General features: G+C 33.7%; 1 protein-coding gene across 2 annotated transcripts in view; it reads right to left on the bottom strand.

Annotated features, from left to right (window-relative positions):
* Window positions 1-23,239, bottom strand: part of LOC150104170 (gamma-aminobutyric acid receptor subunit beta-like) — a 224,497-nt gene that overhangs the window by 126,592 nt on the left and 74,666 nt on the right. For both annotated transcript variants that reach the window (XM_090396791.1, XM_090396793.1), the window contains exon 5: window positions 6,245-6,327. In XM_090396791.1, the coding sequence (XP_090252917.1) occupies window positions 6,245-6,327 (83 nt within the window). The remainder of the gene's footprint in view (window positions 1-6,244; window positions 6,328-23,239) is intronic.

The raw sequence follows: 23,239 nt of genomic DNA, 5'->3' as shown, positions 1-23,239 counted from the left end.
AAAGAGTTTATATCTATCTATCTTGTCAAATTTGTTTTTTTTTAGAATCTATGAATGCCGTTGCGTTTATACATTGAATTCTCTTCTTTTCTCAAATAGTGGAAATCCTTTTCTCAGTTAGTGGAAAAGGAAGAACCTTTTCTAAAGGATCTTCCTTTTCTTAAACCATTATGTTCTTCATCTATATTTTACTGGTATTAAGTTGATTCTGTTCTTCAGTGTTTTGACATATATCTTATAACTTGTGTTTAATAAGCATATTCCTCTGTGGTTGTCACAGATATTCTTACTTCTTTTTTTTTTTTAAAGATGGGAATCACAGTTTGCATATATGGGAGTATCCTAGGCCTCTGATAGACACCGCGTGCAAATTCCTTAGGTGCACAACATCTGTAAATCTACGAGGATGAGAGGACAAAAAGTTCTGATAAACACCTAGAAAAAATTATATTAAAGCAACTGATATAATCACAAGAAAGAACATAATAGTAGCAGAGTTATTGAAGGTGACTTATGTTCTTATATTCTTACATCCCTGATACGTTCTTTTTTGTGGTTATACCAGTTGCTTTAATATCATTTTTGTTCTATGTATTTATCAGAATTTTCCATACCCCCCTTGTATATGAATCATCATATGGTAGTACAAATCATTTTAATTTGAATCAGTTTGATTTTAAATTTTACAATGAATGTCATATGTACCTACGAATTTTATGACTCACGTAATAAGTAGAAATCCACTTAATTTGTATAAATAAGTGGTAGTATCATTTAGCCAATAATACTATTGAATGTTCAAAATATAATAGAAGATAAACATGGAATTATGATGAAATCAAGATAAAAAAAAATTTATGCTAAACTCTTAATGGAATTAAATAATATTCTATTAGATAAACACAGAATTCCTTTAAAAATAAAATTAATTACAATAAAAATTAAAATAGTGGATTGATTTTACATAAACAGTAAACAACATAAACAGAGAGAGAGAGAGAGAGAGAGAGGCGAGAGAGAGAGAAAGAAAGGAAGAGTATATTGTGATATTGCGATATATAAAAGCAATAGTACAAGAGATGCTGGTTGGAAGTAGGAATTAATCTCAAAAGGAATTACACCGTTAGAACTCCTTCCTACAGACCAAAATAAGAATCAATAACATGATCTTATCTTATGCTAAATTAAAAGTATCAACTGCTGTGTTGGCCATGAAGAGATTAACCCCAAGAAAATCATTCTTTCTCTCAAATTCTAACCTCTGTTCTGATCAGGATTAACTACATTTAATAACAGAACAGACTTAACTTTATATCACATTCCTTCCTTATTTTGAGTACAATCACTAATCCCTAAATTCATTCAAAAGTTAGGAGATGAGTAATTATGAGATAATTAAAATACAAACTTCTGTAGAAACATTTGGAGAATACATCAGAAAATAAATAAATGCAAGTGTGAACAAGAACTGAAATTGTCAGACATAGATTCGAATATGGTATTCTAAATGCCTTTCTAAAGGCTGCGCAAAATGTGAACATAATCTATAGCTGAATATGAAACTGGTGATTAACAGTAAGTCTACGCACCTGTCATGTGCAATAGTTTACCGTTTGCACCTTGATAACTACTACACGTGCCAGAACATTGTGCGTTGCATTTCTCAACAGCTACATTGCCTTCTTAGCAATAAGAAGAATGTTGTTCTTTTCGTAGTTATTGTGGGTGTCTCTCTACACCATTTACGAACTTCTGAGGAACAAAAAAAAAAAAAAAAAGAAGAAGAAGAAGAAGAAAAGTAAGTCGTCAGAGATCCGTATACGCATTAGGCTCTTTCAGGTGAACGATAAAAAGGACTTTGCATTCCTTACACTTGCATAGTAAAAGACAGCCCAAATTGTCTTGCTCTCCACGGAATGCATCGGCATGTTTTGTACCAAAAGAAGGAGACTGTTTTGCACTTTATAGCCAGTCAATGCCGGGAAGTGTTCTACTATTCGAAACAGCAGAAATGAAAACTACCTATTGGACAAAAAGAAAAAAACGTTCCTTTAGTACTTCTGCATTGCGTATCCTGCAATAAAAAAGATTCTTCTTCTGAATTAGCAGTCACGGCATCTCTGAGATTTAAAGCTTAACTTCAAACACAGTTTCGATTGTCTGATGCTGAAGAGGCATTTAACACAAATAATAAAACAAAATAATGGTAAATGACGAGGAGACTCTGGGAACAGCTCCAACATTTCGAAATTTTCTGGCCCTATAAATGTATTTTTTTAAAAAATTTCTTTCTCCTTTTTTAAATTGGCTGGAATCATAGATACATTATTAAGAAATGTAAACTTCTCATTCTTAAAGATGATCTTCTTCACTAAGAGGTAAATGATCTAAACAGGTTTTCTAAATGCGCTAATTCTCAATTGTCCTAAAGGTTTCACCCGGATATTTATTTTTAAATTTAAGCATTAATGTACTGCATTAGGTGAGGAACGGCTCACCTTGATGGATAAGATCTCAGTTTAAATTGATTCTGTGTCTCGCTATGAATATTTACAAAGGCTTTTTAACCTGAACCTACCTGATCTCAAGTTTATTTGTCTGTTTGAGAACTTTTAACAAAATACGTAAAAGCAAATCGGATGAGATATCACATACATGAAAAAAAAGTCAAAATAGGGCCAGAAGATTTTCTAACAAGATAGAGAGTAAACGACTGAATTTGTGATGGATGTTCAGAACATCTCTTATTCTTCTTTCACTAGTAAGCCTGTTTGCATTCAATGCTGCTGTTTTCAAGACCATCCGCCCAACCTCTCCTCGGTCTTCACTTTCTTTGGCCGACTATTATTCTATATCCTTTCCATAAGTGTTTTTTTTTTTAATCCAATCATGTATTGACTGTATTTCGCAGTCTTCTCTTATTTATGAGTTATGATTTTTATTAAATACAATTACACATCAGACGATTCAATAAAGCTACAGCTTTATTTTTGAAGCGTGTTTTTTGCGAAAAAAAAACAAAAACTGAACGGTATATTCATTAGTTTACATAAATAACTGAATAATAAATTATAATTTTATTTTAAAAAAATAACTTTTTCTTATATAAAATATAATAAATAAGAATTTTATATTAGATTTTTTCAAATGTTTCAAAAGTTAAAATTATTTAGAATTTTTTTTTAAATAATGCTGCTACACCTTTTTATAATAAACAATAACTTGTTATAAGAAAACGATTTGTTAAGAGTACTAGTGTAGATGTTGGTTGGGAATCAATCGACCGTGAGATGCGGTGATTGATTTATTCAATCCAATATCCTTGGAGGGTAATGGATGGCAATACTGTAGCCAATGAAGTTCTAACTGAGGCTCAGCTATTGCTGTTACCCTCCTGCCATGATCAGAGCTTTAATTGCTCAATAACACCTTATCCATACACTGTCCTCTACAGATAACGGGGAAGATGAAAAGCATTCTTGCTTCGCCCCTTTAAGCCAGTCCTTATAAGTACTAGTGTAGAGTGGGTGGCTGGATGAATGGATCAATCGACCGTGAGATGCGGTGATTGATTCATGCAATCCAATACCCTTGGAGGGTAATGGATGGCAATGCTGTAGCCAATGAAGTTTTAACTGAGGTTCGGCTATTGCTGTTACCCTCCTGCCATGATCAGAGCTTTAATTGCTGAATAACACCTTATCCCTACATTGTCCTCTACAGATAACGGGGAATATGAAAAGCATTCTTGCTTCGCCCCTTTAAGCCAGTCCTTATAAGGATAAGGAAAAGTACTAGTGTAAAGAAGAGGATGTCCAGGGTAACGAATGGCAATGAAGTTTTAACTGAGGCTCGGCTATTGCCGTTACCCAGCCATGACTAGAGCTTTTAGCTCAATAACATCCCATCCACACAGATGTTCTTCATTCAAATGACGGGATAAAGATTCAAGGACTCAGTTCTTTTATCTTTAAGTTCTTTTAAGAACTTAAGTACTAGTGTAAAGCCTGCTCAGAGAAAGCAATTGGCAGTACTACTGTTAGGAAGTTTATCTGGTGGGGGAAAAAAGATGTAAATTTTTTATTGCCTTAGGTTACTCTCGGGAGAATAGTAATCAGATTAAATTGCATTTATTTATATTTCAGTGTGCTGAAAAATAGCTTCGTAAATGTTCATTTCTCTAAAAAATGGAATTCAAGTATTCGTTTTCAATCTAAACCTCTTTTCTTCTGGCACCTTCCCTATTCCTTCATAATATTATTGATGAATCTCTAACATTCTGAGTGATTTATGAAAAAATGGTTATTTAACACCTCATTCTCTTACCGGAAATGTAGGATTCTTATCAACATCTACAATTCACTGTTGTGTAACCCTGTGTGAAAACACAGTTCAGTAGACTTGGGCACTGGGAAAAACAGTAGCAAACAATACACAGATGTGCTCTAATTAGCGAGGAAAGTCGGTGCTGATATATAACTAGGAGGATGCGACGAATAGCGAAGCCGCACTTCCATTAATTAATCAACGGAAACATTTCAGCTAATTAAAATCTTCCCTCCAGAAACGAAAATGTGGACTGCCAGAGAAGCAGAGAGCAAATCGAGGAGTTAACAAGACAAGGGAATATGAGAAATGAAAGAGCGTTGTTGTGTAAATTTTCCCTGTCGTACATCTCAGATTGACTTTTCAGTGTAAGAGGATTTCCGTACAGTAAATTGATTGCGTTGGTAATCAACGGGACATTGCACGAGAAAAAAAAAGAAATGCGACACGAATTAGGTGGCTTGTTGAAACTTTCCCAATTCAGTCAACTTGGAAAGTAGAAATGTGTATTTGATTTGCACCACAGAGAATATTATAGAAAGAATAATAAGAAAAGTTGAATAACTTTAACTAAACGAAAGCGTACTCGCTTCGTGTATAATCAAGAAACTTATATCCACTTTGATAACTAAGCAAATGCTGAGAGGTCACCCAAAGTCAAATAAAACAAAATGATACCATAATTTTCATTATGGGAGAACCCAAGGGACTTGGACCCAAAATTGTATCTCCTGGAATACTTTTCTCCTATCCGTTACCTTAATGTTTATACGAAAAGAAACATTTGACTCAGGAGTACCTACTTCTTTACAAGTTGGGCTCAATAGCCCGTCGCCCAAATAACTAAGCTTTATAAACACCTCATCAGATCAAATCTGTTATAGGGTTTTAGTCCTGTCTACATGCTATGCTATATCTCTTAATTGTCATTATATAGCCGGTTCCTCTGTTGTGCAGGATAAAAAAAACGTTTCCTGGTGAAACAACGTCTACATTATACCATATTCACTAACTCACCTTTAAATGAAAATTACTTAAAAAGATTCTTTGCATCTTAGACGAGATTTGAATCTAGAATCTATATTTACAATGCAAATACAAATTTGGGTATATGCTTTGGCAAAAACAGACAATTTACATCCTCATCCATGACGATGCTATTAGAATGTGAAAATAGGATGTAATTAAAATTAAGGGCTACGATTCATGACTATCAACATCGTTTAGAGTGATGCGCTTCGCTATTATTCTTAGCTAGAAGAAGAAGGAAGACATGATTGTATATCACGTGGTAATATATAATCATCAATCGAGGTTGGCTTTGGTAATTTATAGCATTGGAGATGATATCTCACAGAATTTGTCTTTTGAACAAAATCTGTGAGGAAGTAAAAGATAAAAAACAGTTCTTTCTCATTTGAAACGACAGTTGCTTCTCTGAATTTTTTATTTTATTTGGAAAACTTCGCATTGCCTACACTCTCGCAATTCTGTGGAGTTGAATCATTTGTGGTAATGTAAGGTAATCTTTTGTTTCATCTGTTTGTCACCAATTAATAGATCGAAACGAAAATAAACAAAAATTCTATTATGTATTATTTATAATAAACGTGTGCTAAGTTTCGATTATTATGTGTCATTATAATGATTTGAATATAATATTAGAGGAATCATTGGTTCCTCTAATATTATTAGCCCAAAGGAAAACCGAAATATACAATACTGCATGCTGTGAACTCTATGATGTGTAGTTCATAATATGTAGAAGGTGGATAGCGTTAGCAGAATCATTTAAAACAGAATGTTTACTGAGAATTAAAAGAAATAGAAGTCAAACATGTGGCAGCTATTGTGAAATTTATCTTGCATTCAGATCCGGTACATTCCACACAATTATTTATATTAAATAAGTACTTACAGCTTTCTATCTCCACTGTGCAATTCTGAGAATCTAGTGGATAATAATGAAGATCCATCATGCATGCCAGGGTTGTCGTAAATCTTAAAAAATGAAATGTCATGTTACTAAACTACATAGAAAATTAAATAATAAACAAGACATTTTCATTCACTCACAACTAAAGAAATGAATTATTTAGTACAAACAACAAACCTGCCTGAATCAGGCATTGTATTAAACTAATTAAAAAGGTTTGTTTTAGAGGTACTTGTGTTAATTTTATACCAATAAACAGGTCGGTATTATGCATATAAATGAATACATATTTAATTAAAGTTCTTAAGAAAAATAACTTTCATGATAAGATTAAAATATTTGCTTATTTTAAGTAATATTTAATTCCATGAAACCTCAAGAAAAGTCATCCATGTTAACTAAAAACAATTTGCACAACAGTTAGAGCAGTAAACAATCTCTCTCTCTCTCTCTCTCTCTCTCTCTCTCTCTCTCTCTCTTTCTCTTTCAAATGTTATAGTGGAATAAATGTAACTCAAACTGTGGATCAAAGAATGCGAGATATAAATATTTTGATCATATAAATCTGGCGTTAAGCTTTGTAATGCACTTTTTACGGGAGCGAATCTTCATAAACTTTTCAAAGGCTAGATGTGGATAAACAAAGTTAATGCGTTGTCACATATGAATTCAACGACCACGTTACTTTAGTTATTTATTCTTGTATTGAAACTTACACAAAGCATTTCGATGGTCTTCTAACAGTATCGGAGATTGAATGAATGGGTATAGGTCACATAATTCCGGCATCTAAATGTCCGCTCTATTGCAATATATTCTCACGACAAGTGAGATTGGTCTTTTTTTCTGCCATTTCATAAGAAATACAAGATTAGAGAGATTACTGGTGCGTTTCTCAAGTTTTAGTTTTAAAGAAATCTTATATTTCAAAACGGAAACATATAAAGAATGGGAAGTTTTCAGAATTTATTCTATCTCTGTTTCCAGCAGCCTTTTCATACATGCTATCCGTTCTGATAAACGAAAGATGTTGGCATACTCCGCAAAATAAAAACAATAAAAAATAACGGATTTCGTATGTGAATTCAACGTACTAAACGATGAAAATTTAGTATATTAGTACTATAGATGGTCTGAGAGTTGAATCCGGACACCATACTCTAGAGCCCATGCAAAGTTTCGATCCATTACAGCTAATAAGTAGAGTGATGGACCTACACGGGTCTATAAAATTCATATGCTACTTAAAGGCATTCATAAACAACTATACCCTTAATAGGATTCAAACAACCCACAAAAATTATTGGTCGGAGAGTGGAAACGCTGTCCTCTTGGTTAACTGAGTCCAAAATTACTTATTTGACTGAGTCTAGGGAAAAAATAGTTTTTCCTTAATTATGATAGATTTGCTGTTGTCTCTTGCTGTCTGACAGTAAAAAATGGTGAAAAGTTATTTAATAATAAATTCTAGTCCAATAAACGTTTACCGAATAAAAGGCTTACTAGAGTATAATGGGCTCTCAGGCCCTTATGTAGAGAATGAACATTAATACAATCACATATCGAAATACCTCGGTTTAGATCAAGTGACGAAGCTTCTTGAAATTGTTGATTATCTGCAACTATAAAATGTTTAAACAAAAATCAATTCCAGTTGTAAGCGTAGCTTCATAGTGAAGTCCCTCCGTAAAATAATGAAGAAATCGAAATGATTATGTCCTGGATAGAATTCTTCTGAGTATTTCAATAAGATTGAAAAAAAAAGGATTTTTTTTTTTCAATCTTTCAGTACTTCAATAATTAATACATGTCTTATGGATGCGTGTTATTTGAGCATCTTAAGAAAGCTATAGGCGAGTAATGTTGTCGGTTTTTGTTATGTTCATCACGCAAATATCTGTAAACCCTGCTCTAATGACTAAAAATAAAATCCACTAAGCAGGGAAAAGAGTTCACAGAAAATGAAATTAATTTCATACCTAAAAGTAATCACAACAGATTCGGGGCCTGCTGCTAACAGAGCGGGTATTCTAACCACTTAGCTCTTGCACAACTCCCTGCAGTCTACAAATTTTTTTACTTTGTTTATTTTCAGTTCAACTAACCTGTTGCCAGCCATGAAGAGTCTTCTCCATGCTTTTAAAGGATGATTCTGCAAAATATTCTTCAATAATAATCTCTTCTGTTTTCTTATGCCATCGGTTTTAGCCATTGAACTACCCAGTTAATCCAATTTAAAATGCACAGTAAACACTAACGACTATAACTTAGAATTATATTTTAAATAAAATATTTTACAGTTAATTGAAAAATCCAGATTTATAAATGATATATAAAACATGAGTCATTATAACTGCTATGTTTAATGGTTGAATGGAATGCCAACGAATCCTAGTCGGGATTTATAGCCATAATTGAATGATTTCCATTTTAATAAGACTCTTTAGAGTTTCATGACATCCCCTTCATTGCCTTTTCACTGGTTTTGATATACTCCCTTTTGCCCTCTCCCCCCCATTTACTGGAGAGGAAAGTTTACGCTGCTAACGGTACACTGGAAGGCTTTGTTACACTATTTATACATAAAAGAAAATTCAGATAGTCTGGAATTATCGTAGAGACAACTGAGGGCAAGAGACTCCAGTTCGATGATCTCTAGTAACTCCGACCAGCTTTAAAATGTTTACGGGAATAAACACCAAATGTTCCTGCAGGAGATTTTGCTTTCCGATGAGAGATTAGGTTAAAACAGCCTGTAAATCAGGAGCTTAAACGTTGAGCGCATCTAGCAAGTGATAACCACCACACATACCAAATAAATAAACGTTGAATATCTCTACTCTATAATATAAAATGATAAGTCTTTTTTTGTAACGTTTTCGTGTCACGTTTTTGTGTCACGTTTTTTGTCAAGTTATTTGAAACGTTTTGAAACTCAGGGGCTACCCCAAGTGTCGAGTCTTCAAAATTCGAGTCATCAGAATTCAAGGAGAACCGGCCTACCAGTCCGGAACTCGGGGGGGGGGGTTGAACGTCGTAGGCTTCAGGGGGAAGAGCCCCCCCTAATATATATATATATATATATATATATTCAAAAGAAGAAGCCAGTTATGTTTTGCAGGCTAGATTCTACTTTTATTCTTTCCATGTCTTGATATAGAAATATTGCGCGAAATAGAAAGTAGAATATTTTTTCACGTTTGCATTCTTAGAGGATTGATTTCCTCGCTGATTACCTGAAAATTTAGAATATTAACTATACATGGCTATGTAAAGAGAGAGAGAGAGAGAGAGAGAACTCAGATGCTCAGTGTTTCTTAACCGTCCCTCGTAGCAATTAAATTCAGTTCTAAAAGTTTTACGAGCTGTAGAAAAAGAAAAGACTAACGGAATAATTCCGCTCAACATAGTTCCCTTCTAGGAATTTTGCATCATTAAGGTCGGATTAGCAAGAGTCTCCGAAGAAAGATGAAGCGGAATATATTTGCATTATAAGAATGATTTTACTATGTGCTTGGGAACAAAAACAAAAGTTTTTTAAGAAATCGGAAGCCGAGCTATTTATTACTGAAGTAATCTTTTGGGAAATAACTCGAGGTATTAGTAGAAAGTATAGAAAAAAATGAGTATTATAATTTCAAGTTAATTCGTGTCTGTTCTACATAAATGTAAGATGGAAATAATCAAGTATGTATTTCTTGCCATCAGCTGAAGAAATAAATATTTCTGAAACGTAGGATAATTGAATCTTGTTCCCAATTAATATTGCGATTAAGAACTAGGAAAACTCATTTCTATGTAAATAATGTGAATTTTAAAATAAGCATTTTCTATGCAGTATTTAAAATTTAAATGAAATAAAAATTATACATAAAACTGTAATTAAAATTATAATTTGTAATTTTTATGAATTTATTTAATAACTAAAAAATTTCATGTGATAAATTTTATTTACTCCAAAAAGGAAAATGATAGGAATAGGAAATCGACCGTGAGATGCGGTGATTAATACCCTTGGAGGGTAATGGATGACATTGCTGTAGCCAATGAAGTTTTAACTGAGGTTTGGCTATTGTTGTTACCCTCCTGCCATGATCAGAGCTTTAATAGCTCAATAACACCTTATCCCTGCACTGTCCTCTACAGATAACGGGGAAGATGAAAAGAATTCTTGCTTCGCCCCTTTAAGCCAGTCCTTAAAGGACTATAAGGACGAATACTTCGAGAAAAAAAGTCCTTTTTAGGACTTCCAGGGTAACAAATGGCAATGATGTAGCCAATGAAGTTTTAACTGAGTCTCTGCTATTGCCATTACCCAGCCATGACTAGAGCTTTTAGCTCAATAACACCCCATCCACACAGATTTTCTTCATTCAGATGACGGGATAAAGAGTCAAGGACTCAGTCCATCGCCCAGTTCTTTTAAGAACTATAAGAACGAATACTTCGACTTCTACTTGTTATAAGATTGACGAATACTTCGAGGGTCGACGATAATTTGAATAACAGTCCTTTTTAGGACTTCCAGGGCAACGAATGGCAATGCTGTAACCAATGAAGTTTTAACTGAGGCTCGGCTATTGCCGTTACCCAGCCATGACTAGAGCTTTTAGTTCAATAACACCCCATCCACACAGATTTTCTTCATTCTGTTGACGGGATAAAGAGTCAAGGACGCAATCCATCTCCCAGTTCTTTTAAGAACGAATACTTTGAGGAAAAAATAAAGCAAGAAAAAGATAAAACAACACCAGGGCACCCCAAGACAAAAAAAGTTTCTCAACAAAATGAATAGTGCAGTGAGACATGCACTTAAATGAATAGTGCAGTAAGAGATGCACTTAAAGCCCACAGAAACAAACTATGAGAAGACAAATTAGCCTCCATATCACCCGGTGATCAAACCATTTGGAAACTGCTGAGAAATAGCAAAAACAAAAATAAATCTCTTCCCTCTCTCAAATCTTATCTGGGCATTGTTCACACATATGCAGAAAAAGCCGAAACTATAGTTAAAAATCTAGAAAAATAGTGCAGCCCTTCATACGATAATCTAAACTTCAATCATATTTTTAAAATTCACACCACGTCAGATACGTGTTAAAACGGTCTGATACCTGTACCAGCCAACTTACAGCTACTTCTCCAGCAAAAATTTATTTATTGGGATCCACAGCAGCCTCAAAGCTATCGTTCCATAAGTCTGATTTCTAATTTGGGCAAAATTGCAGTAAAAGTCATCCTTTCTAGAATCCAAGTCTCTGTAAACAAGTTAAATATCCTTCCTACAGAATAGTTCGGCTTTCTCCAGTTTCACAGCACTACCCAGCAAATCCATAGACTAATTGAGTTTATTACCACAAGCAAAATTGGCACTAATACACCGAAGCAGTTTTCTTGACTTAGAAAAGGCTTTTGACAAGCTATGGCACTTTTGACTACTATACAGGCTGATTTTAGCTAGCATTCCATTGGATATACTCCTCCTTATAAAGTCATTCCTCAATGGAAGACGAATGCAAGTCAAACTAAGCGATGTGTTATCTACCCATCTATCTTGGCAGGAGTGCCTCAAGGGACCCTCCTGGCACCGATACTTTTCTCTATTTACATTGCGGACATATCGCATAATCCAATGCCATCTATCATTGCCCTCTACGCTGACAACACAGATAGCCAGATCTATTAAACCACATCTTGTGACCAAGAAATTGGAAGAAAACCTGCTGAAACGAGAGCACTGGTTCTCCAATTGGAGATTGCAAGTAAACCCTCAGAAGAGCATCGTCATGCTTTTCACTAAAAACTCAATATCTCCCAAAGACGACATCTTCCTATTTAATACCAAGATTCCCTGGAGAGCAGAAGCCAAATATCTCGGTGTACTGCTGGACAGAAAACTAACCTTCATTCCACATACAAAAGCCTCATGTACAAAGGCATCAAACGTCATGGCGCAGCTTTACCCTCTTATCAATAGGAATAGTAAGCTGGATACCAAAATCAAATTGCGCCTTTATCAGTTGATGATTCATCTCATTATTACTTATGCGTCCCCAGCCTGGAGCTACACTCCAAGCACAAATATCCTCAAACTGCAGAGAGTACAAACCAAATGCCTACGCATGATTTTAAATGCGCCATGATATATCAGAAATGTCCCACAAATATCCCTTATATCTACTCTTTCCTACAATCTTTAGCACTAAAGTTCTTCTCAACATCGTCTTCACATCCAAATGAACTAGTACAACAAGCAGAAAATTATGATAAATCAGATTTCTCCAAATACAGCAGACCCGAGGCCACCCTAATTCCTAACGAGGATCTATATCTCGCACCTACTCGGGCAAAGCATTTACCTCATAAACTCCCCCCCCCCCCCACAGTAACCTTATCAGATAGCAGGGATTATAAAAGCATTGTGCTTCACGCTTATAGACAGTAACGTCTTGCGTCTTGCGAATACTTCGAAGTTATTGAAATCTAATGAAACTGTAAATGAACACTAGCTAGCCAGTCCTGTAAGCTAATGCTCCCAGTTGACCTTATTTTTGTACACTTTGCATTCGTTTCGAGTTTCTATGACCTTTAGAAACTTCAAGGGAGATGTTGAATATTCGAGTGTTAAGGGAACGTTAGAAACTCCTCCAAATTAAACTCCATTTATATGTTTAATGTAATGATGGAAACGCAATCTTCAATTACAGGTATTACCCCTTGATGACCTGTTAAATGTTTCCGTGAAGTCTGCAGATTAAAGTTACTGTTCTGTTTCACAATCCATTTCAGAGAATGCTTGCTTTGAGTATAATTTCCGAGTGCCTACTAGATCGATTATGGGGATCACGAGTGCCTTTAAGGCTTCCATTTCACTGTGTCATTTTCTGTAGCTAATATCAGTTTATGTAGCTCACTATTCTCTCATAGAGACAGCCATTGAATCCCATACTGCCATAGCACGATTCAATGAAACAAAAAATGAAAAATAGGTATTAGTCATCTCCCTTGGCAGTTTAAATAATAGTTATGTTGAATAAAATTTGATTAATAAATGTTTAGCTATTAACAAAGGGCATTTTTATGAAAATGTTTAGATCAATGATAACAATGAAACTAAACAATGAAACCTCTGTTTAGAGCTTTTGATTTCAACAATAATCTGAAAATTAAACAATTCATATGAATACTTCAAATATAACAATCACATTAAACTTATACAAACCCTTTAAATGAGGAAAACTAACTGTATTCAAATATGAATGAATGTCTTGTTCGAGATTATCTTATCTCGACACATGCTGGTTTGTTTCAATCATAATCTAAAGATTCGAGCGACTGCAATAATTCTAAAGACAGCCCATTCTAATAATCTAGACCTCCATTATTCGCTGACCTAGTTGTTGTGGAAGAATTTCCTCTTCAAGGAGTATTCAAACGTTCTCAATTCACGGTTGCCTAGCAACGTTTCTTGCGTCTGTTCTGTTGTGTGCAGGGAGGCGTGACGGTGTCCAGTAGAAAGTTAATGCATAATAGATAAGATTTCTTCTGTAGTAAAAGCCAGTTAAGCGACATAGTTCTTCTGAGGCAGCCTAATTAGAGAGACTGTTGTTGGCTTGTAAGGAACTATGCGAGGTGACTACAGACACGAACTTTTTTTAAATCAAGACATGTCACCATAAATAACGGCCAACTTCAGTAAAATGTATTCAAAGGGCAAGAGGCGTTAAAGAACGGAATCAATGGGTATGAAACGGGAACTTGAGTTTTAGAAACCCAATACACAGTAAGAAAATGGTAGTTGGTTTTCCGGGCAGCAGTTTTTTCTTTGTAGTTGGATACAAATGCTTTCGGAAGATCAATTATTTTCAATTAGAATCAAAATAACCATAATAATAACAATATATTTCACTGTTGCTTTTTTTACTAGAGAGAATGTGAATTGTTAATTAAAAAACGTAATTGTTGAAATCTTATGGGACTGTTCATTGTTAATATTCACTGCAAAAACTATTTGTATAAAAATAGCTGAAATACAACAATAGGTAAATATTGCAGAATGAAGAGAACAATGCAATGTTACAGGAGTAAAAATGTTGTATATTATATGAGACTGTTTGATATAGTAAATCTGATGAAGGGAAAACTACTTAAAAGTGATTAACAGCGTATTTTCTTCCAGAATAATTAATTATTGCAAATTCTTTCTTGAGTATAAACGCCCATACCTATTTCAATTACAGAAGTGATTATTCGTGATATACCAGAAAAAAATGGCTCCTGGGATTCCGCATATTATTTTAATAATTTCAATTACTTAATTATTCATAATATAATTTAGTTCAAAGTGCTGATCTGTTTCTGCACTATCTAGACCATGGAATGATTATAGAACAATTAATATTTGCCATATGGTATATTGGTTGCCGTATTCACAAAATCAACTGTTGGCAAAAACTGCTTGTTATAACGATAATTTAGTAAAACCTCAATATAACGGACTAATTCGGGCAAGGGGGGTGGGGTGTCCGTTATATAATAAAGTAGATTTTTCGAATGCATCGGCCGGCACGCGTTAAAACTGCCGCAGAAAGTCACGACATGCGACAAAAGAACCAATTGCAGCGCGATTGGTGTGATCACGTGCTAATCATTCGCCGAACATGTTTTATCAGCGGTAACTCATTTATGTCGGCTAAATTACTACAGTGTTTTTCCAACATATGATGGCCTATTCGCCAAAATTTGTTAAAAATAAAATTAATAACAAACATAACCTGTTAATTTAATTATAAGCATTGTTAAAAGCATTTTAAAATTAACAGGATGTTAATTTTCACACGTGACGTACGGACCAGAAATTTTGTCCGTTAAATCCGATGACCGTTAAATCGAGGTCCGTAAAATCGAGGGTTTACTGTATTACAATAATAGATTTAACCAGAGATTATATTCATAAAAGATTAATGGCAAATACGAATGAGCTCTTATGCAATCCGTATAGCATCCACAGCACACTAAATAATAGTAAATGAAACAATTAAGCCATACATAAATAAATAGTGACCCAACAATTAATGTAAAACAATGAATAAAAGAATGGGACGTCCTCTATGAATTACGAAAATTTTCATTCACAATGTTTTGATGAAGACGTTTAAAATACATAACTGATAGATTAAAATAATGATATTTCTCCGAATAGAAAACCTCTATTATTTAGGAAGTATAATTTATTTTTAAAAATAATATATATATATATATTAATTTTGAGTAAGAAATCTGTCCTTACAACAAATAGATTTTTAATAAATATTTCAATATTCACAGAACCTTATGCAAGTTATATAACAAAGGGACTCTTTTGTATCCTCTCTCTATTTTAATGATCCTACTTAAACGTATTGCCGCGTGTACAGTGTCAAACAGGGCAGAAGGACTGATAGAAGGATCAAGTAAAACCTATAATGTTTGCACGAGCGATTTTCTCTTGAGCTACTTCACTTCTAATTAGTTTACGAGTGGGTAAATAACTCCCATGCAGAGAACTGTAGCAACAGTTAAGAGCATCGTTTCGAGGGAAAGGACAGCGTGTATGTGTGTGTGTGTGTGTGTGTGTGTGCGCGTTTGGTGCAAAGAGAGACTGGTACCGAGGAACAACACTTTGTAAAACGACAGTGCTGGCTGTTGTTCACTGCGAAAACGTCAACAAAGAGATAATTCACTTTGTAGCTACTGTGTGATAATTAGCACAGCTCTGCTTGACATCAGAATCGGTACTTGAGAATTAATCTCAAACCTAGAGAACGCACAGAGATGGGCATTAACTTAAAGTGATGAACGTTCTACAGAAATCCACTGGATATTCTAATACGTTGCATCATTGGTTGCAGTCGCGTTACTATTACTGCAAGAATATAGTGCAACCAGTTATTCTTCTCTCACCCTTAGCGAGTCAAATACTGTTTGAATCCTTGTTAGTATGTTCTTAGATAATTAAGTTTTCAACTTCTTTTCTACTTATTTACATTGAGTTATTGCATTTAAATTTTATCACCAATTTTCTTACAAAAAATAGGAACACAGTATTTTCAATTCTCCTACCAACTTTACTAAAAATTAATTCTAATAGGAGAGTTGATTCATCAGGAGATTTTGTTTTTGGGTGGATGTTAGATAATCCTTAATAATCCAAGGGAGAACTTTCGCCTACTAATTTCTTATGAAATTAGTTATCTTTAAACGCTTTTATCTTTAAATAGGAGATGAATTTTCATTGTCCGGTATAAAATTATTGATCCGCTTTTTGGAGTGGTTCTCACAGAGAAGACTAGGATTTTCCTCTCTGTGATATTTCTAAAGGACGAAAAAAAAATGTATCGTCTCTAGAGCAGAATTCCGAATGAAGTAAAATCAATAAAAATTAATAAAATTAATAAAAATGTAAAAAAAATCCTAAGCTTACTCACTGTGCTAATATCCTAATATGCTATTGGCTCGCAACATTTCGTGAGTGGAAATTACAGAAAAATGTGTTTTTTTTTGTGTGATTTTTTATATGAGAAAGTAGAATTTTACACATTTCGCATTTTAATGATATGCGCCAATATGTCAATAGGAATTCCATAGAAGAAATTAGTGGTGCGGTATTGTTGTTTGAAGAATATATTTTTCCTTTCTGAGAGAACCATTCAGAAAGAAAAGTCAGTAAATAGCAAGTAAGAAGAACAATAAAAACAACATTGATATTTTTTGGAAAATATAATTTGTAATATTTTCTAAAAAATCAATATTTGTTACTAGAATGTCTTTGCTCATTTTATACTATACATATTCTTCTGCTTTGTTAATGTTAACAAAATATTAGAAAATTATTTTTTTATGAAATAAAAAAATATATGCTATTCCAGTGTGCAGCTATTCGCCACGGGTGGGTGAGCATATTTGTCAAGTCCTGTTATTAGGATTACTGGTTTACATTAAGCAGCAAGATATTCTAGTTATCAGTTTCTTTGCCATGGAATCTTCCTTTCGTATCATCCCTGAAGTGGCATTCATGAAAACTAATACCACTAAAGGAAGTCGGATCTAAATTTCAAATTACTTCTTTCTACGAATTTTCAAATTTGAGATTTGAATTTTAAATATTTAAATTCAAAATTGAAATTTAAAAAATGAATTGTTTTTTGGATTATAACATATACTCATCAACATCGTATTCGTATAGCTTCTCTCTCTTACTTTCTCTTTGTTACAACTGTAAGTTCCATTTGTGGATTGGAAAGTAGTTTGGAGGATTGCATTTACTAGAGAGAGAGAGAGAGAGAGAGAGAGAGAGAGAGAGAGAGAGAGGAATAAAATCTGCCATAAAAATATCCGGTTAATATATTCTGCTTAACGAATGAAGTATGCTTTAAAACAATTATACTGGAAGGGTAGATTTGTATCGTTAAGGCCAGGTATAAAGTGCGCGAAACATTATTCTACGATAACTCTACTCCCTTTTCGCGAGTGATTGTTAGATTGGCGAATGAACTCTAAATGCTGGAAACAGTTAAAAGCAGTAGAAATGAGAGAAGATGCACTTATTGTTGTATTACCTTGATCCTCTGTTCTGTTCTGACATTACCTAAGAACAATGAAATTCCAGTCTTTTATAATCACTGCAATGCGAGGCTGTTCTCAAAGGTAAACATTTCCTGCTAAATATCCTTTTATCATTAAAATAAAATGATCCCTAGCATAGTTTAGTAGGCAATAACACTTGAGTGCTAATATAGCATCATTACCTACAGAAGAACTGTGGCTGGCATTATTCAGAGGAATTATATAATCATTTTTCTGGTTTGATGAGATATTCCAGAATAAGCAGGAGCAGGACAATTTCGGACTGGCTGCTAAAGGAACACGATAGCTTATAGCGTATGAATTACAGTTCGCGCAACGGAGACTATTTACTTAGACTTGAGGTCTTAGGGGTTTTCTTTATCCTTTGACGTTGTTATGAATTTTAAGTGATATGTCATTCACGTATTACACATTACATTATATAAGGGCGCCTGCAAAGAAGATATCCATAAATGCATTGCAACCAGTGCAACGAGAAAGTCCGTAATATCATTGAATTTCAGAGAAGGATAAGTTACACATTATTATAACATTACTAACATACTTTGTATAGAAAGTAAAAGGAAATGTCTACAACAGTCTGAATATTTTCTTGCCTGAAAGGCGAAGCAAGCGAAAGGGGCTTTTGGAGTCTTATGTGAGTTTGTCACTGAAAATAGGAGAACTACTGAAAAGGTTGTTACCCAAGTTTCAGTAGAGGTAGAGTGACGAAGTATTTTATTGAGAATAATGCAACGGGAACTATATATAAACAGGATATTCGCCGGTACGTGCCTGCCTTTTCGGTAATCCTTTTTGCAATATCAAGAAATGGTGACTGCAGTGATGCCAGAATCATAGTCTTCGAAATGCTGACTAATGGCAGAACATTGTATGGTCCGATAAAGTCAGTTCCACGTAATCCAAAGTGATCATATCACTAGAGTTTGAATGCAATGTACATTCCATCTAAGGTTCCAACTGTTGACGGATTTATTTGATCTTAGGAGTCTTTTTTTAACGAAGAAGTGTACTGCAGAATAGTGGAATGACCACATTGAAGGAAGTACATCTCCAAGTTATCAAGACAACACTATCCTAGAGTTCATGCATATGTATCAGCAATTGATACAGCTACATGAACCAAAAACGTCTCTAAATTGTTACAAACGCATATCGAAAACGTGTTCTAATTAAAAAATATTGTTTGTCTCACTACGCATATAATTTCGAGACCTTCACTGCAAATATAACACCAAATATTCTTCAATCGAAATGTTTTTCAAACAATATCAGAGAGGTTTTCTGATGTTCTTTGAAAAATCTTTATTAAGTTCGCAGCTACAATACTATCATTATATATACCGGCCACTGAATTAGAAACTTTTGTTTAATACTCCGATCCTGTTGTGCCTTTAATACCAATATTCTTCGATTCTTTGCGCATAGTTCGGTGAGATATGGGCGGAGATGTCTTCATTAAATGTTTCGGTCAATCGTTGCACACAGATGCTCTCTTTTCCTACAAGCCTTTTTAGACAACGGTGATCTCGTTCCTGACAGACTGTCGTAGGATCACAGTTGCGCTTCTAAGACAAGCAATGCGGGTTATTTTTCCATTGATTAAACACTCAGGATAACTCACCTTTTGAGAAACCAGTCTGCTGTGCCGTTTTCAAAACCATGATTCCAGTCAGACGAGTACCCATAATAAGCCGTTATCGAACTCTGAAAGATTCTTTGTTTTTCCCATTATGATCAACATTATTTACCATTACTGACCAGCATCATTCTTAAATTGTTTCCTAGAACAGGTGGTGCTATTTTATGTATACAATGCGTAAGTGACGTTTACGTACATCTAAAGGTTTTTAATTCGGTGGCCGGTATGTGTAGAAGTATAGTAATCAGTATCTCTCGATTTATGGGTAGTTTTCATCTTAAATAAAGCCCTAATCTTTTTTTTTTTCTCATCATTATAAGGATAATGATAAGGATAATAGACATTATATAAATACTAATTTTGTTAATTTAAAGTTTTGCTGTTTCACATTACACTAAATTACTACAGAGAAGTATTCTTCCAGCAACTGATACATCTTCAGCATTTGAATATCTATGTATAATAAGAATTTTTGTAGCCAGATAATTGGAAAGAGACTTCAGCATGGTATTAATTTAAACCAAAAGACTAAGATGGTGAAACATGATAAAATGGCATTGCGATTAGTTCATTGACCAATTAAACCAAACTCCCTTGTTTTTGTTAAGGAACCAGAGCAAACATTGAAGAACTGAGCGAAACTCAATAACTCAACCTCAGCAGAATTCGAGATAAAACTTAAAATAAGCGGAACTGGCAGAAGAATAAAAAAAGAACCACGTCGAGGTAATTGCTATTACTGAAACAAAGAAGAAAAAATAGGTAATTTTTAGACGTAACAAATACAAGAGAATATGTTCAGGCAGTAAAGATAAAGGAAAAAAAGTAATTACAGTAATGAACAGTAAATAATGCATGGGACAGTCTTTGTAAATAGCAGTGCATATTAAGTTACAGTGATGAGAATAAACATCAAAATGGGAAATTGTCATTAATGATGATTTATGCCTCAGAAAAGGATTTCCTGAAGGAAGAAGTGAAGGAATTTTTCAAGTCCTTGCTAAAAACCGTTAACCTAAAGAATGGAAAATCTAGTCTTGTTAGAGATCTAAACAGCAAATCAGGAAATAAATACTAGATATATAAAATATTTTTGAAAAATAAATTTAAAAAAGAGCAATGCTAATAAATGGTGAGTGCCTTCTAGATTTCTGTTCAAGACTCGAGGAAGTCATCACTAAAACCGTGTTCCACATGACTGAGTGCACAAATTCGCATGGAAAATAGACAGAATAAATAAGAAAAGTCTCCTTGATTCTGTTATTGTTCATAGTTACCTCAGCGTGCTGAATCCGGACACAAGACAATGCGAAAGATTTGAAAAAGAAATTAATCACCATTTATTTTGAGTAGGATAAAAATGAATTTCACATTGCAAAGAAAATATGTATAAACATTTTAAAATTTTAAAGTTGAGAAGCATTCAGAGGCGAACTGTAGACTCGAATACACAAGTATTGTTGGGGAGGAAATGAGAGAGTTTAAAAATAAGAATCAAACTTTAGGAACTCAGTGGCAGATTCTGAAGAAAGCATTGATTGTTTCAACAAAGATTCATTTGCTGACGTTGTTTGCAAGAATAGAAATATCAGAACTCTAAGATGGACTGAAGAATGTGAAAAGACAGTCGTGGTAAAGAAGACAGCTTATTGGAAAATTTTATCATGTAAGTCCGCACGTCTTATGAGAGAATACAGACAAACGTTGGTAAGAATTTAGTAAGAATATAGAAGATAAAGATCTGGAAAGAAGGAAAATATTTCTGGAGGCTATTGAAAATCTCAGAAACAGCGAAATGAGCAATGTAACAGAAATCGGAGATAATAGCTCAAATGAGAACCGAGGACAACGATGTCTAGATGTCTGAATAATTACTTTGAAAGATTTCTAACTGAAACAAGGAGTGACAGAATAGTGGCATCATGTTAAAGAGAAATGTAATCAGTAGTACATATCAGTACATCAAGTATAAAAAGTAATCAAAATGTAAATGTAGAAAAATAGCTAAGTATAATATTCGTTCAAATAATGGAAACCATAGTCAGAGGTTTAAATTCCAGATGATTGGAGAAGTCTTCTCACAGTACCAATCTTTATAAAAAGGGAAAGAAACGAATATAATATTTACTGAACGCTCCTGGTAAAAAAATTATATAAAGCATACTTGAAAATTAGACTAAGAAAAATTGGGAAGAGAAATTCGTGGAAGGTCAAGATAGGTTAAGGCCAAATTGGGATTATGAGAATCGCATTTTCACTTTAAGAGGAATAATTAGTAAACATATAAAAACAGCAATATAATATATAATACTGCATTTAAGTTTTAGATCTGGAAACGGCACATGGAGGCGTCAAAATAATAACATGAATACACTAAACATATGGTGTAAACAAGGCATCATATCGACCAGGGCATAGTCTATATTTCATTTGTAATTTATCATTTAGAATTGAAGGACATGCTGGAAGATGGTTGAATATAAACTCAGGTGAGAAACAAGGGTATGGTCTATCTTTACTTCGGTTCATAATCTATATGGATGAATTTCACGAATGTGCATCCATGTAGACGTACATGACGAGTCAGTTTTAGAATCCTAATCGAATATATTATTTAATTCGTGATGATGTTTTTATTTATTTGATAATCGCAAATGTAATTACATCGTATTCTAAGCTCGCTTATTGTTCTAGCTGAGTCTGATTGTCTTTTTCCCATTAATAGATTTTATAATGTTTGAATATAAATAATATCGACAGCATTAAGTACCTTCGACTTATGATAATTTATCATCTTATCTGCCATGAAGCAATCATGGCAGATTTCTCAAAATACTTTTGAGAAAACGTGAAACGTTAGAAGACGAAAAACTAACTTTTGGATCAATAAAATGCACCTTTTCTATCCCCAACATTTGTCCTTTTTTTCCCCTCTTAAGTGTTTAGCTGACTAAAGCTATTTACATCAGAAAGAATACAATCACGATTAGAAAAATTAGTGTTCCTCAAGGTTAATGTTCAATAAAAAAGGAACTTCGTTTTCGGTTTAAAAAAGTAAATTGCACATATAGAAAAACATCATAAAATATCTCATTACGGCAGAGAATTTCTTTTAAACGAAATGGCAGACGTGTGACTTGTAAAATGCATTCCAGTGATTCTAAATAATTATATAAGCACAAAACGACATCTGGTGTTTGGTTAATGTCTTCCAAGAAAATTATGATTCTTTTATCGATAAAACTAAGCTTGATGCAGCAAACAGGATTCTTAATGGCTCACAGTAAGTAGAAATATAAACACGGAAAACTTTGGACAAAGAAAAGAAGGAAGAATAGCACGTATAAATTTGCTGTAAATGACATAAACGAGAAAGTCTCATATATGAAAAACTGAAAAAAAAAAGGAAATAGGTTCACAAATTGCATAATGACGAGAAAAGTATTTCGAAATAATATACGAGTATAATGAAATTATTTTCCGTTCAAATAATATATATGTACGGAAAAATAAAAGATTTTTCTTTTAAAGATTTCCATCATCAAATAAAATGAAATAGTTAAAACAATTTATTTACTGATATTATTTACTGATTATTATTCTTAAACTGAAATATAATATTTAATTATTAGTTTTTTTCCTTCCTTTAATTATAAAAAAAAGGAAGGAAGTCCAAAAGAGAACTACTAGAAAGAAAAATAGCGGAC

The sequence above is a fragment of the Typopeltis vanoorti genome, chromosome 8 (assembly GCF_054136105.1).
Source record: "Typopeltis vanoorti isolate ZY-2024b chromosome 8, IOZ_Tvanoo_1.0, whole genome shotgun sequence".
Classification (NCBI taxonomy): domain Eukaryota; kingdom Metazoa; phylum Arthropoda; class Arachnida; order Uropygi; family Thelyphonidae; genus Typopeltis; species Typopeltis vanoorti.
Note: the sequence above shows the minus strand (reverse complement) of the source record. Positions and strands in the feature narration are given on the sequence as shown.